Source organism: Scardinius erythrophthalmus (assembly GCF_964197995.2).
Source record: "Scardinius erythrophthalmus genome assembly, chromosome: 2".
NCBI classification, from domain to species: Eukaryota; Metazoa; Chordata; class Actinopteri; order Cypriniformes; family Leuciscidae; genus Scardinius; species Scardinius erythrophthalmus.
The window spans coordinates 24,911,220-24,932,050 of record NC_138222.1 but is presented as its reverse complement, the minus strand read 5'-3'; the positions used below and the strand labels follow the sequence as shown (position 1 = coordinate 24,932,050).

The window sequence follows — 20,831 nt, the reverse complement described above, 5'->3', positions numbered from 1 at the left end:
GTGCATTTTAAAATACTTCAAAGTTGAAAAATGCACACACAGAAATTTGTTTTGCTATAAAAAAAAGAAAATGAAAAAAAAACAAAAACAAAACAAAAAACAAAAAAAATATATATATATATATATATATATATATATATATATATATGTTTTAATAATTTTAATACCCTACTTTTAGAAGTAGGATTATGATGAGCCCAATCCAATTTTGTATTGTTAGCTTATTCCAGACAACCTATGTCACATCCATAAAACCAAGTAAAGGTGAACTAATTCTATAATGTTAATGCAATATATTTATGTCTTTCATTTCCTCTCTAAGTGCACGTCATTTCAATGGATCTGGAACAGGGAAATGCATTGTGATATCCATTAGAAGCTTCCGCTACTATTGTAAATCTTTTCAGTCTTGCTATCTGTATGCAAACAATGCAAAAACTTCGAAGCAGTGAAGCTTAAACAGTTTGTATTACAAATCCTCGGAATGACTCAAAAAAAAAAAAAAAAAAAAACTTTATCATTTCCCCCTTCCGATGAGAGCAGCGCTTTTGTGTTGATTTCCCGAGCTCGTACTGGGTGTGTCCGCTCTGTCAATCAAGACTTACTCAATCTGCAAGCCCCGCCCCTTCTGCTCTCAGCTCCAGCACACGCACTGTCAACTCACCCGCTCAACTTTACTCGATCACTGGATTTTACATCACTTTTGGAGTACAAAAACTCACTTTCCCGGTGTGAAACGTTATCGGACCTGCTTCGGAGGACATGGAGGTTTAGGAGGGGTGATTGTCGTTGTAACGAGTAAGATTTGGGCCACATTTCGTGTTTGATGGCTGCTGGGGATGGAGCCCAGCTGCCGGCGACCGTAGCGGCCAGCAGGAGCGTGGAGAAGGCGCTGGAAGAAGCTGCGTCCAGCGGAGCGCTCATCCTCTCCAACCGCAAACTAAAAGAGTTCCCCCGCACCTCCAAGAACTATGACCTGTCCGACATTACACACGCAGGTAAGACTTTAATAAAGCGGTCAGGGGGGATCAGTGAAGGGGGGAGGGAGGGAATGTATCAGTACATTTAATGTCCTTTGTTTGAGTGTCTTCTTCACCTGCGCCCCTTCTGCAGGGGTGCACGAGCACCACCATCATCATCACGCACGCCCGACCCAGAAAAAGCGGATCTTTCACTTTTTATGATCTGTGTAGGAAGCCGATCATCTGATAAATTCGTTTCAGTACTCGCTTTCGCTTCCAAAGAACTTGACCACTGCCCATGCAGCAGTTCATCGTGTTTGGGTTTTTAAGTCAGGTTGTTGTGTTTGAGACTGGTGTGTTTGCTTTAGAAATTGAAGACATCTTCGCTGTGCTTCTCTTCCTGTTGTTGAGGTGGAAACTACACTCGGGCTGAGCCATCTTACCACTGACACACTTTAAAACTTCACATTTGATCGCAGTGCAGTGAAAACCCAGCGGAATAGTGATCCAAAATGTTATTGTTGTAGTCAGCTAATTTGAGTGCACTCTCATTGGTAGGGAGCTTCATCTTGCCAGCAGCACTAATATGACCATCTGCTCCTCTCTCATACATACACAAATGGTGAATAAAGCAGTATTTGAGCCTACAAACCCCCACACGCACATGTTCTGAAGTAGAGTTGTTGCAGTGCATTTACTATTTAGTTGGACTAAGCACAGGCAATATCTGCTGCATGTGGCATTTCATTTTCCTTTCACTGTAATTTTAGTTCTTGAACCTCTTTTTGTAACTTTTTGACCCACATCTGGTGTCATTGACGAGCTAGAAAACAGATTCTGCTGTAAAATTCCCTTAAATGCATTTGCGTTTTAGTTTTGATAAACAGTACTAAAACTACAAGACCTTCCATTAGGGTTGCACGATATATCAAAATTATCGAAAAATTGCAAATGTAGGTCTACATCGCAATAACTGCATGATTGTAATACTCCAAAAGATAACAAAAAGTCCAAGTTTTAGGTCGACATAGACAGCAGAGAGTAGACTGGACAGATGAGTTTGCATACGTGTGACATGTTTAATAACATTAAATGCATTAAGCGAAGTATCCACGCACGCATAAAGCCTCCTCTCGGACAGTGTGTGCTCCAGGCTTCAGTTCTCATCCACAGCTTAGGCTATATGGCCAAATACACACAAAATTATGTCAAAATGCCTGTCTTAGTGAGTATTCATAAACACAGTCAATTATGTATTAAGTGGACTAAACAGTTGAGAAAGAAAGCACGCATGTAACAATATATTGGACCTGTGCAGCTCTTAAAGTGACCGCAGCCTAATAAACCTGCTTGTGCGCTTAAAGGGATACTTCAGGATTTAGCATTAAGCTTTGTATTAGTAGAAAACCTGTAGTATTTTCGAATTACCATGCTTTCCACCCTCATATCCCCCTGAGTCGAGAGATTTAAGTATTTTTTGTCTGGAAAAAATCCTCCGATGACGCAAAAATCGTCATTTTGCGTCATCGGAGGATTTTCTGGCCAGAGGCTAAAGACTACAGCCAGTAGGAGGGGCTGTCCCGCATGTGTTCAACCCGCCCATAGAGGGTTTGATCTCACTCACATAATGTACACATAGTTTCAGACGTCTTTCTTTGGAAGCTAAGCTAGCAGGCTCTTGTTCTGTGAAGAAAGCTGAGTAGTAGGAGAAAGCTGAGTAGTAGGAGAAAGCTGAGTAGTAGGAGAAAGCTGAGTAGTAGGAGAAAGCTGAGTCAGTAGCAGTTTTAACATTAAGTGACATGGCATCTGACGCACAGAAGCCAATGGCACATGTCACTATGCGCATTGGCACATCCGGTGGCACATCCGGTCTTCATTGGCACGTGCCAGTGGATAGTGGCTTGTGTCACTGACATTATTGGCATGTGCCACTGACATCGCGACACACTGACACTGACATGACACCTGACTGACACCGAGTCGCGGAACATGCCACCGTGTTGCGACACCTCCAGTAGTGACTGACAGATTAATCGAACACCTATAGCCTACTGACGTAATTGTGCCATAAAATCCTAAATAAATAGCCTAATTTTGTGATATTTAAAATATCAATTAAACGAATTAAAGTAGGCTACATTAATGTTTTTTCAAACGTGTTATTTATGTCACGTCTGTATTTGATTGGTATGTGTCACTGAATGTTTTGTAATACCAGTGCTACTTTATGTTGTTTATCTCGCAAAGTCACAAACTGGCCATTCTAGGAAAGACACGAAATAAATCTATCATGGGTCACTACGAATAACGCATTAACAGTCGCGTCCGTTACTGTAAACCTTTATTTTTGCGTGATGCTGCACAGATGCACGCCAGTAGGTGTCAGTATAAGTGAGTGTAACACTGGCCAGCGCAAGATTCTTATCTGTGGCTTAAATATTTCAAAATAATTGTATCGAATTATGTATGTTGTAGGCTACACATTAACTTAGCGATGTTATAAATCATATTTTTTTACAGCATAAAGCAAATTGTTATGCAAGTGGCATATGACGCAATCCATTGGCACATCTCACGTTTTAGTGACACATGTCAATATCCACTGGTACATGTGTCACTAAAACTGACATCTCTTTATGTTGTGCCACCTCCAGTAGTGACACCTGCAGCTGTCTGCCGTAGTATAATGTAGATTATGTACCATATGCACATCGTTAATTTGTAGAACAAAAATGTATTTTATTTATTGAATAATTACATAAAATTATTTTTTAAATATTAAAGGTACCGAGGAAGGTCCTGCGCGACCGAACGTTTGTTGCACTGAGGACTTTTTTGCACTTGTACAAATAAAGAATATTGCTAGTAGCTCGGTATACTCCTTTTCAGATACATAGCCTAACAAACATATGATTTTTAATAATTAATTTGTTTACACTTTTTGGAAGGACTTGAAATATTTAAGCCACAGATAAGAATCTTGCGCTGGCCAGTGTTACATAGTTACACTCACTTATACTGACACCTACTGGCGTGCGTCTGTGCAGCATCACGCAAAAATAAAGGTTTACAGTAACGGACGCGACTGTTCATGCGTTATTCGTAGTGACCCATGATAGATTTATTTCGTGTCTTTCCTAGAATGGCCAGTTTGTGACTTTGCGAGATAAACAACATAAAGTAGCACTGGTATTACAAAACATTCAGTGACACATACCAATCAAATACAGACGTGACATAACACGTTTGAAAAAACATTAATGTAGCCTACTTTAATTCGTTTAATTGATATTTTAAATATCACAAAATTAGGCTATTTATTTAGGATTTTATGGCACAATTACGTCAGTAGGCTATAGGTGTTCGATTAATCTGTCAGTCTCTACTGGAGGTGTCGCAACACGGTGGCATGTTCCGCGACTCGGTGTCAGTCAGGTGTCATGTCAGTGTCAGTGTGTCGCGATGTCAGTGGCACATGCCAATAATGTCAGTGACACATGCCACTATCCACTGGCACATGCCAATGAAGACCGGATGTGCCACCGGATGTGCCAATGCGCATAGTGACATGTGCCATTGGCTTCTGTGCGTCAGATGCCATGTCACTTAATGTTAATACCGCCTCTCAGCTGAGTAGTAGGAGAAAGCTGAGTAGTAGGAGAAAGCTGAGTAGTAGGAGAAAGCTGAGTAGTAGGAGAAAGCTGAGTAGTAGGAGAAAGCTGAGTAGTAGGGGTTACCATCCTCCTTTTCCCGGACTTGTCCGGCTGGCGAGATCGTTCAAAATGTCCGGGATTCAGCTTTTGCTTTCTGCGGTCGCCATTCATTGTTTACATGCACACCTCTCGTTTCAATCTAACTGAATTCATTCCGATTGGTGAATCTGAATGTAGTGTTTACATGAACGCTAAACAAGTGATCGGTTGATGTGCGTTTTAACATTGCTAAGAAAATTCCCGCTCCTCCGTGAGAGATGCGAGACCCGGCGCGTCTCAGTAATGACGCCACCGGCCTCGCTCCGTTCTCCCGCGCCCCTCAGCCTCGTCCTGCTCGCCACAGTAAACATGATGAATGGCGACTGTAGAACGCAAAAGCCGAATCCCGGACATTTTGGGTGATCTCTAAATCCCTGGCAAACTCATCAGGTAGGCTAGCCTTGTTGTTTGTTTTCAACTGCGCTCCCTTACCGGTAGGCGTGGCCTCCTAAGGCAGCGAAGCAAGTGCATTCTGGGAGTTGTTGTCTTTCATCCACATAAGCCAAAAATACATTTTCTGGGTTTTCTCAGTCTAGAAAGCTCCAAATTCAAAAATTTCTTCACATTTCTTCTACATAAATGACCTATTTTAAATACACATTCATCTTTCCAGAGGTGAAGTATTCCTTTAATGTTAATCAAACAACAAAAGACTAAGAGAAAATTACTCACTGCTCTTAAATGAATAGTTTTTGAAGCTTTAATAATAATCAGTATTTAATTTATACAGAGAAGACTAAGCAGTGTTTTATTTTTACATTTGATTATTCAATTTCTGTTGTTACATAAACCTAATGTAGGCATACCTGAAACCCTAAACCCCTTGGTTAACACTAAAATGATAGGGTAAACGTACCTATTAAGCTCACCAAAATCTACATTGAGACATTTTTAGTGCACAAGATATTGGTTTTAGTACAAGAAGTTATTTTAAAATAAAATATTAATCTCTCACACTATAATATTTCATTTTATTTTAAATGACAAAAGTATTTCAATTAAGATGTACATCATTAAATATAAAAAGTCTGGCTGTGCTTAATGGGTACGTTTTGTACCCTTTAAGCACACCCCTGTTCCCAATAAGCTCACAACAAGTTTTATTAAAAATTCTTGTTTATTTTAATTGAAAAAAGTTTTATTTGAAGGTACAGAGTCAATCACAAAAAAACAGAACACTAAAATCAAGCAACAAGGCATTCAATTTGATCAGGTAGCCTATCCTATTCATAGTGACGTGTCATTCAAACTCATTGCAACATCTAGACTAGTCCACGTTCAGCTATGTAACCCATATTGAAAAATCAAATAACAAAACAAACCAATGTGCTCCTTAAAGGGATACTCCACTTTTTTTGGAAATAGGCTCATTTTACAACTCCCCCAGAGTTAAACAGTTGAGTTTTACCGTTTTCGAATCCATTCAGCCGATCTCCGGGTCTGGCGGTACCACTTTTAGCATAGCTTAGCATAATGAATTGAACCGGACAAGACCATTAGCATCTCTCTCAAAAAAATGACCAAAGAGTTTCGATATTTTTCCTATTTAAAACTCGACTCTTCTGTAGTTACATCGTGTAATAAGACCGACGGAAAATGTAAAGTTTAAATTTTCTAGGCTGATATGGCTAGGAACTATACTCTCAAAATCGCACCTTTTCATTTTCCGTCCGTCTTAGTACACGATGTAACTACAGAAGAGTCAAGTTTTAAATAGGAAAAATATCGAAACTCTTTGGTCATTTTTTTGAGAGAGATGCTAATGGTCTTGTCCGGTTCAATTCATTATGCTAAGCTATGCTAAAAGTGGTACCGCCAGACCCGGAGATCGGCTGAATGGATTCGAAAACGGTAAAACTCAACTATTTAACTCTGGGGGAGTTGTAAAATGAGCTTATTTCCAAAAAAAGTGGAGTATCCCTTTAACTCTCTGGGTCAGAGCTTTCCTGTCTACTCCAAACTTCTTGGACAGATACGACAGGTTTCTGATGGCTCCTTCTTTGTATGACATGCCTCTTTCATCTTTGGGCATACACTATAGTTTCGTCTAGCTTTTGTCATCTTAAGACTGTGAAAATAAGTTTATTAATCATTTTTTTGAAGATTAACAGTGACAACCATCAGTTAATATTTAAATTCTGATTATTAAGTATTTACATAGACGTTTAATGTGGGTGAGCTTAAAGGGAGCACACACTGTGCTTAATTGGAGCAAAAACATTTTTTAATTAATAAATATTAAATTAAAATTTAAAGGAAAATATTTAGCTAAATTAATAATCTAGGTAATGTATTAAGTTTATACCAATTTTAATATGAACAACTATTATAGACAATATCTATGAAATTATGCTTTTTCTAATTGATGTCACACTGAAGCTGTGTGATTGTCATAGTAGTGCACCCTTTAAGCTCACCTAACAATAATATGAATTCTTTAAAAATTACAGCAGTTTAAAACCACAGACTATCAATAAAATGTAAAATTATAATATTATGGATTTAAAAGTACAAGCCATTAATTCCTGTGAAGTAATATATTAATGTAGCACACAATCTTATACAGCTAGTAAGCTAGCTATGTTCGTAGCATCTGGGCTATGTTGCTAAAACTATCTTTTAGATCTAACTGTAATTATTTCCCACATCCAGGTTCCAGGTTATAATATTTAAAAGTCTAAACATTAATCTCTTAATTTTGCAATAAGAAGATGTACTTCTTCAAAATAAAGGCTTAAACATATAAAAAATGCACATCTGAGGGGCTCCTCTTCTGGTGAAAGTTTTCAGACAGCTTTGAAAATAGCCGCCAGACAGTGTGAACACATGGACACACATATCTCAGTGTGCAATGGTCTGATTGGTTTAAAATTACAGGAGGTATATAGTAACAAACACATCAATTGGTTAATACATCAAATAGGATAATACATTGCTGTTTCTTTTTATAATCTGAGCTCCAAGATGGTAGTGTGCTTAATGGGTACTTGAGCTTAATAGGTACGTTTACCCTACTTGCTTTTTATGTAATGCCACAGTAAAACACTGCTGTTCACTTTCAGAAGTTGCTTTCTTCTCACAAAAAGATTGTGAAATGTCATTTATATCATTTTCAGTTTTGAAATATATTTAAATATAATCTCAATTTATTTTACACACTTATCGTATCGCATATTGAATATCGTGTTATCAAGTTATCTTAAATCACATTTTTCTGTGATTTCATGTGAATATTCTGGTATTTATGTAATCATCAATTAAACACATTTATTAAGATTATCACAACCCAGTAAAGTATTCCAGTTTATTGTATTGTTCAGATTTTTGTGTAGAGCATTCACTGTAACTGAACCAGAGCCGGATTAACGCAAAGGCAAACTAGGCACGTGCCTAGGGCCCGATTGGCGGGATGGGGCCCAGACAGAGGGACAAAAATAAATAAATAAATAAATAAATGTACAAATGTCCTATCTACAATTTATTTCAAAATGTATTAATTAACTAAAAATAGTGACGATGTTTATCTTAACCATAGACTGTTACATTACGTCACATTAACGCCAGCCCATGACTGTACAAAAGTCTACATAGGCACGCAAAGAAGCACAGCTCGTAATGCAGGTCATCGATTTTGGAGTGATTGCAATGTATTTTAAATATAAACGTGTGGGCTACTGTAGATCAGCGTCATTTCTGGAAAAATCATTCACCGCTTTGTTAGTCTACGAGTTTAAAAGAGTGCGAGCGTCATTAACGTGCCCAGACGCGACGCTTTTAATTTGCGCGTACAATGAATAACATCGCGTTGGGAGCTGACTAGTAAAAAAGCTACAAAAGTAAAAGATAAGACGTTTGTATTCAAAGTTAAAAAACCAACACACTGCAACATTTTTAAATGTTTCAAATAAAGGATCTCATATCTATGTGTCTATCTTCTATATTCTGCTGATGATTAGATAATACCCTGACATCATAGCCTATACGAATATTAGTTTAGATTTTTTTCCCTGCTCAGTAGCGATCGTATCTTTCTCTTCCACTTGATTTGTGTATAGCATATTTAAGGTAGCAATGCAATATCTGCCCATAACGCAGCTATGAAAACAATTATAAAAGCACGTTTATGTTCATCTACTGAAGTGGTATTCTGGAACTGTGAATAAACTGAATACACCAGCAAAATAACAACAAGAACAATAACATCTTCATTAAACAAAAAAGAGATTACCTTAGATAAAGTTTGATGTAGTAGGCTACCAGTAAAAAGTCTGGACCCATTACTATTTTTATTGTTTTTGAAAGTTTCTTATTATGCTCTACAAGCCTGCATTTATTTGATCAAAAATACAGAAAAAAAAAACAGGAATATTCAGCGAGGATGTGTTAAATATATAAAAGTGATAGTGAAGACTTTTTTAAAACAACTTTTTAATAATCAAAAAATCCTGAAAAAAAGTATCACATGTTATAAAATAAATATTAAGCACCATTTCTAACATTTGATAATAAATCAGAATATTATAAAGTTTTCTGGAGGATCACGTGACACTAAATTCAGCTTTGCATCACAGAAATATATTTTAAAGTATAGTAAAATAGAAAACCATTATTTTAAATTGTAATAATATTTCACTATATTATTTTTCTGTATTTTTGATCAAATAAAATCCAGGCTTGATGAGCATAAGAGACTTCTTTCAAAAACATTAAAAATAGTAATTTGTCCAAACTTATGTACTGTGTAAGTAAAAATATACTAAATTTAAAATGAAATGTTGTATAAATAAAAAAGTTAGGAATCATATTTGTTTCAAGTGTTTTTTATTGGGGGTGGGGGGCCTCCAACATGAATTTTGCCTAGGGCCTCCAAATGTCTAGAACCGGCCCTGAACTGAACATCCCTTTTTATGTGCACATGTGCAAACCAAGGTCATTCTGTTTGATATTAGAAAAAGACTGCTGTAAAAAGCTGAGCTACTGAAGAAACACATTTTTTGAGCGATGAGAAGGCCTGCTTTTATTTGTAATTCATTGTGCTGTGGAATGCCATTGTTAAGGACATGAATGAGAATTGTTCTTCAGAGGTCATTAAATTAAATTCAGCATAATAAACGACAAGAACAAGCCTCTGCAGTCGCAAATGAATGCACATGTATTAGTTAATTTTGAATATGCAGATAATATGTGGAAAAATCAATTACTTTTACAGAATAAGGCCTTAACCAAAAAAATACTTTAATCCGAAAATGATGTGCAAAATGGTAATTGAGAGGAACACATTCAGATTAGTAGTCAATTCATTAATGTAGGCTTATTGTTCCCACGGTCCCACCTCATTATCTTGAATATTTGGGGACATCATAGAGAAAAAGTATTAATTATTAGGAATCTTTTTCAGAATATTGGCTATATTGATACCACTGAAGTAATCTCAGATGCTGACAGTTCAGTATGTCAAAACCCTCTTTTGGGTTTAGATGGTCTAATCTCTCATTTTTCTGTGGAAGGTTTTTCACATCAATTTTCTGCTTGGATAAGTATGTTGCCTTGGAAACCGTACTGTACATCTGACTCTCAGAAACCCAAGCCACAGTTTGGGATCAGGCCGAGGATGTGGAACAGTTTAAGAGAACTAGGCCTGAAACTGCCATATTGTATAAATGCTAGAAATCCAAGCATAGTCCCAGTGTTTAAAAAAAAATCATGCCATAATAATCATGTTCCATAGACACACCTACTTTAAAGGTGGAGAATGATTACTAGGTGTTGCTCATATATTACTGGTTGCAGTTGCAATGTGTATTTTAAGTGTTCTTGAATGTAGGAGGAAGATGATAGTGTCTGTTTTGCTAAGAGACCTATTGAAGCAAAGATTGATGCGCCTTGGTTTGTTCTTAGTCTACACACACTTTCTCTCCTGAAGATCGCTCTCCAATATAGAGTAACTTCCCCTCAGGAAGGTCAAGGGTTCAGTCTTGCCGGAGGTCCCGTTCGGTAAATCCCAGTCTCATCAATCCACAGAGACCCCTTAAACTCATTCTACGCTCATTCAATTCAAGTTTATATGTATAGAGACTAGTGATGATATGGTTAAAATATTAGGTTAATATTTGAAAGTTTTGTGTGTCAATCCAAAGTTGCGTTATTTGAAATCTTCACAATTGTCGGCGTTGCCTGAAGACATTGCAAAGTATGCAAACTGGAGCTGGCACAAGCTAAAACTACTCCAGGACTCATAACCTGGGTAATAATACAGCCACTGTTGACTTACTGTATCTCCACAACAATAACACAAGCTAGACTGTGTCTCAGCACTATAGGGTTAAAATGACGTCCCAGACTGCGTTTCTTTTCACCGTCCCAGAGAAATGAAATAAATTCCGTTATTTAAAAGAGGTGTTGAAAGATGGATGTAGAGAACGCTTAAGATAAGAGTTCATGAAAACAAAAGGACCACCGTAGAAGCAGCTTTGGGAGGAAAATGCTCTCTGGACATGGGCACCAAGAGGAACCTCCAGATGAAATCACAGTCAGTGTGTTTTTGTGTGTGCGTAGATGAAAATATTTGTTTCCATCCGGCTCCCACACACTTGTGAGCATGCCTCGGGCATGAATGTTGTGTAGCCCGCAACACAGTGTCTCATTCAGAGGCACACTCACTCCATACCACAACTAAGCCTCAGAGCAGCTGAGAGAAAGAGGGGAGGGAGCGAGGCCTTTTCTTGATAAAACAGGCTCGTGGGCTGCTCCCATTGTAGTGGTGATATTCCCGAAATAGGGTCCCTCCTCTTTCCCCCCAACTGGAGTCCCATTCGGCAACACCCCTCCTCCTTGTCTGAGGCAGGCTTCTCTCTCCCACTTGCTCTCCCCATTTCCCCATCTCTTTCTTTTCTTGGTCGGGTGAAGATTTCCTTTTATCCAGGTCATCGTAGAAGGTCTTGAATTTGGGGTCGTTCAAAAGAGATGACCAATATTATATTCTACAAGACACTCTCCTCATGGCTTATTTCCATTGATCTGTTATCCCCCATCAGTAATGTTTCCTGTCCAATATTAGCCTGTAGGCATGGCTGTGTCTGTGGTAGTGAAAGTCTAGACTGTCTGGATATTGGCCTAATAATGGTTTAGTTTTTTGGCATACATTCAGAGTAGCATTTAACTCTCTGGTCCCTATTTTAACGATCTAAGCGCATGGTCTAAAGTGCACGGCGCAAGTGCACTTAGGGCGTGTCCGAATCCACTTTTGCTAGTTTAATGACGGGAAAAATGGTCTAAAAGGGTTGTCCCTATTCTAGGGCTGGGCGGTATATCGAGTTTGTATGATACATCGATATCTTTTTTTTTTTTAAGGATATGGACTGAGGCAATACCGTTTGAGATGTGGTGCTTTCCTCAGTGCTTAACATACATTTCACAGGTATTCTCCATCTGTAAATGTTAGAAAGTCAAACAAATATGTCCATTTCACTGTCAGGAGAGGACGAGCCTTCTACAAGTGAATCTCCGCGGATGCGCGCCAAACAGAAGGAGCACAAAATATAAATATAAATATTGCTAAAATATTGGTTGTTGTAGACAATAAATGTGCCATAATGTGGAATTTTTAACCTACAAGTAGATTTTTATGAAAGTGACCATTATAATGGGGTATTTAAATGCAGGCTAATATACTTACTTTGTGCTTTTATTTTTATTTTCATTTTTAGTTTAGCCTTTAGTCAATTTAAAAACAAAAGCATTATTTTTGTTTTTAGATTGTAATGTTACAATGTTAGAATGTAATGTGATTTTAACCACCTTTTTGCTCATAATATATTGCATAGCCTACATTACATGCACTATATTTGTTTTCATATCCTTCAATATCAACATTGTTTGTTGGATATCATTTGGCAGGATGTGAAATATTTTTTTTTTTTAAATAAATACAGATTTTCTTTATCCAAATGGAAAAACGTAGAAAAGTAAGCATTTAACCAAAAAATTTCGAGATATGATTTTTAACATGCAACCAATCAGAGTCTCATCTCCCATTCCCTTCGTCTCCCATTCCCAGTTGTGCTCACGCCATGGTTGGATTCGCTATTTACATGACGGAATTTGTGAGCGGAAAGACTGAACGCGTCTCCAGAGAGCAAATGGATCTACTCGTGCGTGAGGTTAAAGCTCGCAAGCAGACCATGTACGGGACAAGCCAGATTCCACCATATCTTTATGTACACAATAATAATCTTTTACATTGTAATCCTTTTATTTTTTTTATATTTGCCATTTTTGTGTGCTGATGCATGTCCCTGTGTATGTAATAAGCAGAGTGTACGCGCGTTGTGCATCCGCCTATAGGTGCATATTACTAACGCGCTCTTTAAATAACAAAAAAAAAAGATTGCGCCATTTACTTTAGACCATGTTTCAGTTGGTCAATGGCGCAGTCTATCTGTTGCCTCAAAATAGCAACACGCCAACAATGCGCCTGAACACACTTTGTTTTCAGACCACCACGCCACAATGTGGCTCAGGACGTGAAAATGAAAATTGCGTCGGGCTGAAACTAGCAAAAAACACTTGTCGCGCATGGCGCCACATTGCGGCAACTGTATGATAGGGCCCTCTGTGTTGCAGTTTTGCCTTTTGATTCAGTGGCCTGTTTGTTCAGTAAGTGTAACAAACAATCAAACAAACTCCCTAATAGTGGCCAGCATTCATTAGAAACTTCTAGACATTCGTTTGTAAAAAATAATATAGTTTTTGTGATTTCTAGTTAAATTTTACAGTAAAATGATTCGTGTTCAAAGGCCTCATGGCTCACCACGCGATTAATGACATGACCAAATAAATGAACACTCTTTGAAGTTACGAAGAAGCGAAGAACTATAATAGTTCTAAACATAAGAACTATAAAGTTGTAATAATTCTGAAAGAGTAGCAAAGTCCACGTCTCAGCTATAAACAATAACAACACAAATTTAAAGGGATAGTTCACCCAAAAAATTTATTTTCTGTCATCATTCACTCACCTTTATGTAGAGATGCACTGGTTGACAATGGTTTGTTTTATTTTGACTGATCTCTGTTTTGGACTTGCACACAAACTGCATTACAATAATTTCAAAATGTCATATGTGTGGAAATATTACTAAGTCTGTAAACAGGACGTTAACACAGGCCAGAGACAGAATACGGATGCAAAGAGCACAGACGCACCAGCAGAGCAAATACTGTACTAGGCACAGCAAGCTCACTGTCCGCGATGCTCAAAATATTGGGGAAAAATTTAAATATTGAATTTGGGGTGGGGGTTTATATGATTGTTCTGAAGGAAGCTGACTGTAATCAAATGTTTTGATGGCATTAGCTGCACGATTCTGGATAAATTGAAAATCACAATTTTTTGTTTGTTTCAAGAGCGCCAAGTTACTTTCAAAAGGTGATTTGCTCTATTTTGACATCAGCTCTGTAGACATCAGTGTTCATATCCGAACTATAAACTTTTATTCCAGTACTTGTGTGATAATTTGAATATTTGTAACATGGAAATAATCACACTGTGTGTTTGAAAAGACTGTTTGTGAAGCTGTTTCATACCTAGATAGCCTTCTTCTCTAGGTCAGCGACAGCACCAATGCAGATTTAAATGTTCCGGTATGATTCTGTCAAAGGTTTAAAGGGCTCCTATGCAAAATTCACTTTTACATGGTGTTTGAACATAAATGTGTGTTGGCAGTGTGTGAGCAAAACCACCCTAGAATGATAAAAATCCACCCAGTGTTTCAATCTCAATAAATCATAAGCACTGTCTCAGAATGAGCTGTTCTCAGATTTGGCTCAATGTGACGTAGAATTGCACAGGCCCCTCCCATGACTGTTGAGTGACACTTCAGTTTGAGCCCAGACCCGCCCTGAGTGAGCTGGACACAGAGTCCGCCATTGTTTCGACGCTTGAGCAGCAGTAGACAAGAATGTCTCCTAAGCGATTGAGGTGTGTTGTTGTTGTTGGATGTATGAACATAGCAGTCTTCATTTACTCTCGTTGTTACTCGAGGATGGATCTGTACTGTTTGTGATCCAGCTTACAGTCTTCAGAGCGACAGGACTAACGTTACTGACCACGGCAGAAATGAAAGTGAGAGCGCGCACTTTATGACAGCTCATCGAGTCATTTTACGGATATGAGGTTTACCAGTTTATTAAGCACCCACTGAAAAGGTGTGTTTATATTTGTTTACTGTTAGTTGTAACGAGTGTTTTGTGTACTTCGCTGTGTATGTTGATGATAATGAAAGGGAGAGAGAGAGAGTTTATGGATTACTTTAATGCTCACTCCTTATACTGTGTTTATTCAGCTCTCTGGAGTAAAACTAACACTTCATCTTTTGTGTGATGTACAATAAACTTCACTGAACTCATCAGTATATTTTGGTCATCATTCAGACAGGGTCTGCTACAGCAGGCTTGTATTAATAGTGGATAAAAGCAGATGACAAGTAAATTACAACCATAATTAAACTAAACTATACCTGTTCTATCTCCATACAGCATATATTCTCTGGCTCTGTGGGCATTATTGTCCGACTCCGAGTCGAAATGAACACCGCTACTGAGAGTTTCTGTTCTGATATTATCAGATGAGATTGTCCTGGTTCTGAGCGCGAGCTCGTGAGGCTCCGCCCCCTGTGCCGTGCAGCAGCAGTTAATTTGCATTTAAAGGGCACACACTAAAACAGCACTTTTTTCCCCAAAAAATGACAATTTGAAAATGCTGTAAAAAATTATCTGTTGGGTATTTTGAGCTAAAACTTCACATACATACTCTGGGGACACCAGAGACTTATTTTACATCTTGTGAAAAGAGTCATAATAGGTGCCCTTTAAGAGACATAGCCAAATCTTTGCCATTTAGGAAGGAGATTGTGTGGCTGTTTGAATCGAGAAAAAATGTTTTATCGATGAATCATACAGCTCTACTCTTAAAGAGATAGTTCACCCAAAAATTAAAATTCTATCATCATTTACTCACCATCAATTTACTCTAAACCTGTATGAATTTATTTCTTCTGCTGAACACAAAAGACATTTTGAAAAATATAGGTACCAAACAGTTGATGGGCCCCACTGACTGCAATAGTATTGGAAAAAAAGCAGTTTCATCAAGACATTGTAAAAGTAATACATATGAATTGAGGGATTTTAGACCATTAGTTCACCCAAAAATGAAAATGATCCCATATTCTCCATCAAACCATCCTGGGTGTATATGACATTCTTCTTTCAGCTAAACACAACTGGATTTATATTAAAAAATATCCTGGCTCTTCCAAGCTTTATAATGGCAGTGAATGGTACCTTGGTTTTTGAAGCCCAAAAAAGCACATCCATTCATCATAACAGTTATCCATACGGCTCGGGGGGTTAATAAAGGCCTTCTAAAGCAAAGCGATACATTTTTGTAAAAAAAATATCCATATTTATAACTTTATAAACTATATATAATATACTGTTTTTTTAATTATTATTTTTTATTTCTTTTTTATTGTTGTTGTGTTATATGTTGGGTGTGTTTTAAAAATTGGACCCTGAGTCTGTAATAAAAGTTTGATTGGTATAATTAATAAAAGGCTTTCGGTGACGGCCATAGTTTTCTGGCTTTCGAGTTCCGGCTGAAGAGTGACCTCTGACCCGACACATGACGTAGGATGTCATGTATCGTATAGTAAACTTAGGTTAGAGTAGACGCCTCTCGCGGTTCAAACAAACAGGGCTGGGCAACAAACTGAAGCTCCTCCGACATTTCTCTTTAAAAAATTGTCGTTTCAGACTTCTAATTCGTGACTGGTGTTTTGTTTTGCTCTATCCTCTGCACTTCCGCGTTCGCCATTATGTCATGCTTCGGGTCAGAGGTCACTTTTCCACTGGAACTAGACTCACGTACATAAGCCAGTGATTATAGTTTATAAAGTTATAAATATGGATATTTTTTTTTTTTTGAAAAATGCATTGCTGCGCTTCAGATGGCCTTTATTAACCCCCCGGAGCTGTATGGAGCACTTTTATAATGGATGGAGGTGTTTTTTTTTTTTAAAGCTCACTTAAAGCTTGGAAGAGCCAGGATATAACTCCGATTGTGTTTGACTGAAAGAAGAAAGTCATACCTAGAATGGCTTGAGGGAGAGTAAATCATGGGATTTTCATTTTTTGGTGAACTATCCCTTTAAGACTCATTAGTCTAGATAGCCTAATCACACTGGGTTCAGTGAACACTGACCTTCTTATTTTATTGTATTTCAGTTTTATTTTATAACATTTTTAATTATTTAAAAACAACTTCTGTGCTCTGTGGGTGATATGAGTTTAGAGAGACATGAGGGTGGTTAGCCTAGATGATAGAATTGGAGCAAATTATCTGCGGAAGATGAGAGTTGATTTTGTTTATTTTTTACCTATAACAGTCATGCAGCTTGATTATAAAAGATAAAACTACATTTTTGAAAGTTGCATTAAAAATCCATTTTACTTAGAAATATGTAAGGGCACTTTCCCGATGAGTCTGCATGGGCGGTCATTTTTCCAGATAAAGTGTTAAGTGGCGTTGTATCTTCCTTTTTTTTCTTTTGATTATGTACTTACTTTTTAGGACTAAAACAGTTTGAAACGTCCAGTCCACACCCACTGTCATAAACTGACAACCAGGAAGTAAAAATGACACTGACAGCCTTACATACACAGTGACACAATGACCATTCAATAGGAAAGTTGACGTCTGCAACTTATTCATGCGGCTTATCACATTTATTGTTAGCAAAACATCTAAAACTAGTGAGCTTCCTACCTAGGCTACATCTTTTTGGTCATATGATGTTTAAAAAAATCTCTTGTGTTTTTTATAGGTCATTCAGATAGACCCTGGCGTTTGAAACTGCAATCATTTCCTGCTGTGTTCGGATGTGGTCAACCTTTACTGATAAATATTGAACATGAGGTCATGTTTTGCCTAAGCAAACAAGCCTCTCAGATTCAGGGTTGGAGAGGATTTATTATGAATTCAGCTCTGCTAGGCACAAGCTTAAGTTTGTGTGTGTGTGTTGGTGTTATGTCATTATCTTTTGAGTGTTTGCCAGCTGTGTTTTGAAAGAGTGTGTGCTTCCTTTATGTGCCAGCTTTTGGAGACTCTGTTTGCATGAGTATGTGCGTGGTCATTTACGCTTGCGGTGCATTATGTGAAAAATGCACATAATTCTCCATAAGTGAGAACAGGAGTGTGTCTACTCTGCATCACCAGCTGTGTGAGAGAGTCAACACGAACCCTGTTGCACAGTGTTGTTCTGTTTCCCCTTGCAGTTGCATTTCCACCACACACAGCCAGCGGATGTGGGCTCCCCGACTTCAACTTCTGCTTCTCCTCAGCGACAAACTCTCAGCTCAACTCCCTCCCTCTCTGTCTCTCTCTTCCTCTTCCTCTCCTTTCACTCACACTATTAAAGCACAGCAGATGGTCAGAAGGTCTCGAATCTCGAGAGAGGAGCACAGCTAGAAACCCTTGGCTTATAATTGCTATGGCTTCTTTTAACGGATAGTATCAGTTATAATGTAAAACAAGACGGAAGGATGTTTCGCTGTCACTCATTAAAACTGAAATCACACAGATGCTGTATTATCATGCTCACTCTCTCTTTCTGCAGCAGAAACAGTTAGGCTACAGATTCATAGGAAGTCGTCTCAGATTTATTCCCATTCCAGATTTATTCCTTGTAGAGTTGTAGAGCTATTTTTAATGAACTTGTCCACACTTTTCTGGATTAGTTGTGTTGGGATGGCTGGCACTTTCTGCTGTTATTGTATGAACCTGTATGCTTTGTTTACGCAGCTGCAATAAGGTTTGAGTGTGTTGTGAAATGAATGCATTCGCAGTATTGAAGTTTTGTATGTCTCAAATGGACTTGGATTTGGATGTAAATAGGCAAATACTTAAAAGTCTATGACTGGATCATTATTGCTGTGATTATTATGTTTCTAGCATGTATGTTTGGTAACAGTTCTTTTAACCCTGACTAGTGGAGTGTGTAGCTTTTTATTTCTTAAACAACCATGTAGGAAGACACATCATGGCCATATTCCAGGATGACAATGTAAAGATTCATCATTGCTCAAACTGTGAAAGAATGGTTGGGAGGGAGCATGAAGAATTATTTTCACACATGAATTGGCACCTCTGAGTCCAGACCTTAAATTCATTGAAAGTCTTTGGGATGTGCTGGAGTAGACTTTACAGAGTGCTCGAGATCTTGACCTAAAAATCCATCAAGAGGTGTATTTACATGAGCTGAATCAATGCTGCTGTGTGCGTTTGTGTGTTGCTGAAAACACTACTGTTGGGAAAAATGAGAAAACATGTCCAGGTGTAAATGTTTGTTGAACGTTCTCTGTCTGAACCATGCAATGTTCCATTCAAACACATTCAGCACACAATCTGAGCTAACATCAACCACAAGTGCACATGGGGAGATTTCTCACTGCACACATAGACGTATTTAATGAACACAAAGTTCGTTACATGTCTCAATATCTGATGATCTGAATTCTGCTCCTCCCCTTTCCACATAATCATACTCGATAGGATATGAAAATTCAAATCTGATTGAGATTCAACTGTTTGATGAACACCAGGCCTTGATAAGTTATGTAACGTAAAACGTGTCCAGATGGCAGAATCACCATCTCCCTTTAGGCTTTAGAGAGGCTCCGGGGGTGATTACTGTGTGTGTGTGTGTCTGTGTGTGTGCGCTCAACCACACCAGACCTCTAGTGTAGATTATCTAGAGGGAGAACATTGAGGATTATCACACTGACAGTGTTGGTTGATTGTTTTTAGTGAGTTTGGCCAAAGCTGTAAGTTGTGTGAGTTGTACTTGTCCATGCAAAACTCCACAATACAGGGTGTTTGTTTGCCAGGGACTTGCCTTGTGGTTGCTGAGGTGTTCGGAGTGGATTTTACTGTCCTGTTGTGCGGTTGCTACAGTGTTTTGGGTGGTTGCTAGGAGAGATATTCATGATTTATTGATTTAATTTCAGCACAAATAGCCATTTTTTTATATTTTACAATTTTCAACTGAATGGCATTCAGATTTATAGTAAACATGGACGGCATAGTTCAGGTATATTTGTTTAAATGAAAATGAAAGCCTATGGTTTTTGAGTACTTCACATGCATGCTGTGGTATTAACACCAAGGATTAATAAACTAGTTGATTGTCAATTTAAATGACAAATGATTATTAAAAGTTCCGAAATTTTGACATCTTTAATACAGTAGATTCTCTGGACTCGAGTTTCGCTTTCAATGTGTCTGGATTTTTTTCAAAAACATTTTTACAGTTGTGATGGTCAACCATGATGGCTCTCGTTTTGATCAGTTTAACTCTTAAGGTGCCATCACACTTTTTTTTTTACAGCAAATCTAGTAATTTCAAAAGAAATCCACGTGATCAGAAATTTCGCTTGAAAATGTTAATGAAAATTATTTTGTTAATGTGATGGCACATTTAGGATTATGGGTTTGTTAAAATCGAATGTAAAATTTGAGCTATAGCAATGTGATACTTGCCTTAGCAAATACCACTAAATGACCATGTTTGCATTGCCTTTGTTTTGACACCTGATGATTTGGTTGCTATGGTAACGGAACACATCCGCTAGCCGCCTCTTGGTTGTGTGAGGTGGATTTCACCGCACTGTCGCTTCTTCAGTCTTTTGTAACCGATACGAGCTCCTGGCGTATAGAGCTGAGACTTCAAGCGTCTTGAGTCACTGTTGAAACACCTCCACAGCAATGAGATCAAGGGCTCAGAAGAAACACAACATAATCTGATTACACCATGAGACATGCTTCCACCTTCACAAACCTGCCCATTAAACCTCTTTGTTGTGTGTTAGTTTCTGTTTATGGTTTAGCAACAGATCCTTGAGTTTGCTGGTGTTGATACAAAGTTTTCTTCCAGTACAACTTTACCTGCCAGCTTGGAAAGTTTGCATAGATGCTGGTATACACACACAGCAAAAATGGCATAATAGTTTTCATTAAGTGAAGTTCTGAGCACTTTACACCTCTCAAATTTGTTACATT

General features: G+C 38.0%; 1 protein-coding gene across 2 annotated transcripts in view; it reads left to right on the top strand.

Moving 5' to 3' along the window:
- The first annotated feature begins 629 nt into the window (after nt 1-629).
- lrch4 (leucine-rich repeats and calponin homology (CH) domain containing 4) overlaps nt 630-20,831 on the top strand; it is a 52,646-nt gene continuing 32,444 nt past the window's right edge. The window contains exon 1 of one of the 2 annotated variants that reach the window (XM_081359288.1): nt 630-998. In XM_081359288.1, coding sequence (XP_081215414.1) covers nt 827-998 — 172 coding nt within the window. In that variant the 5' untranslated portion in view covers nt 630-826. The remainder of the gene's footprint in view (nt 999-20,831) is intronic. The other variant, XM_081359287.1, reaches the window with a different exon arrangement.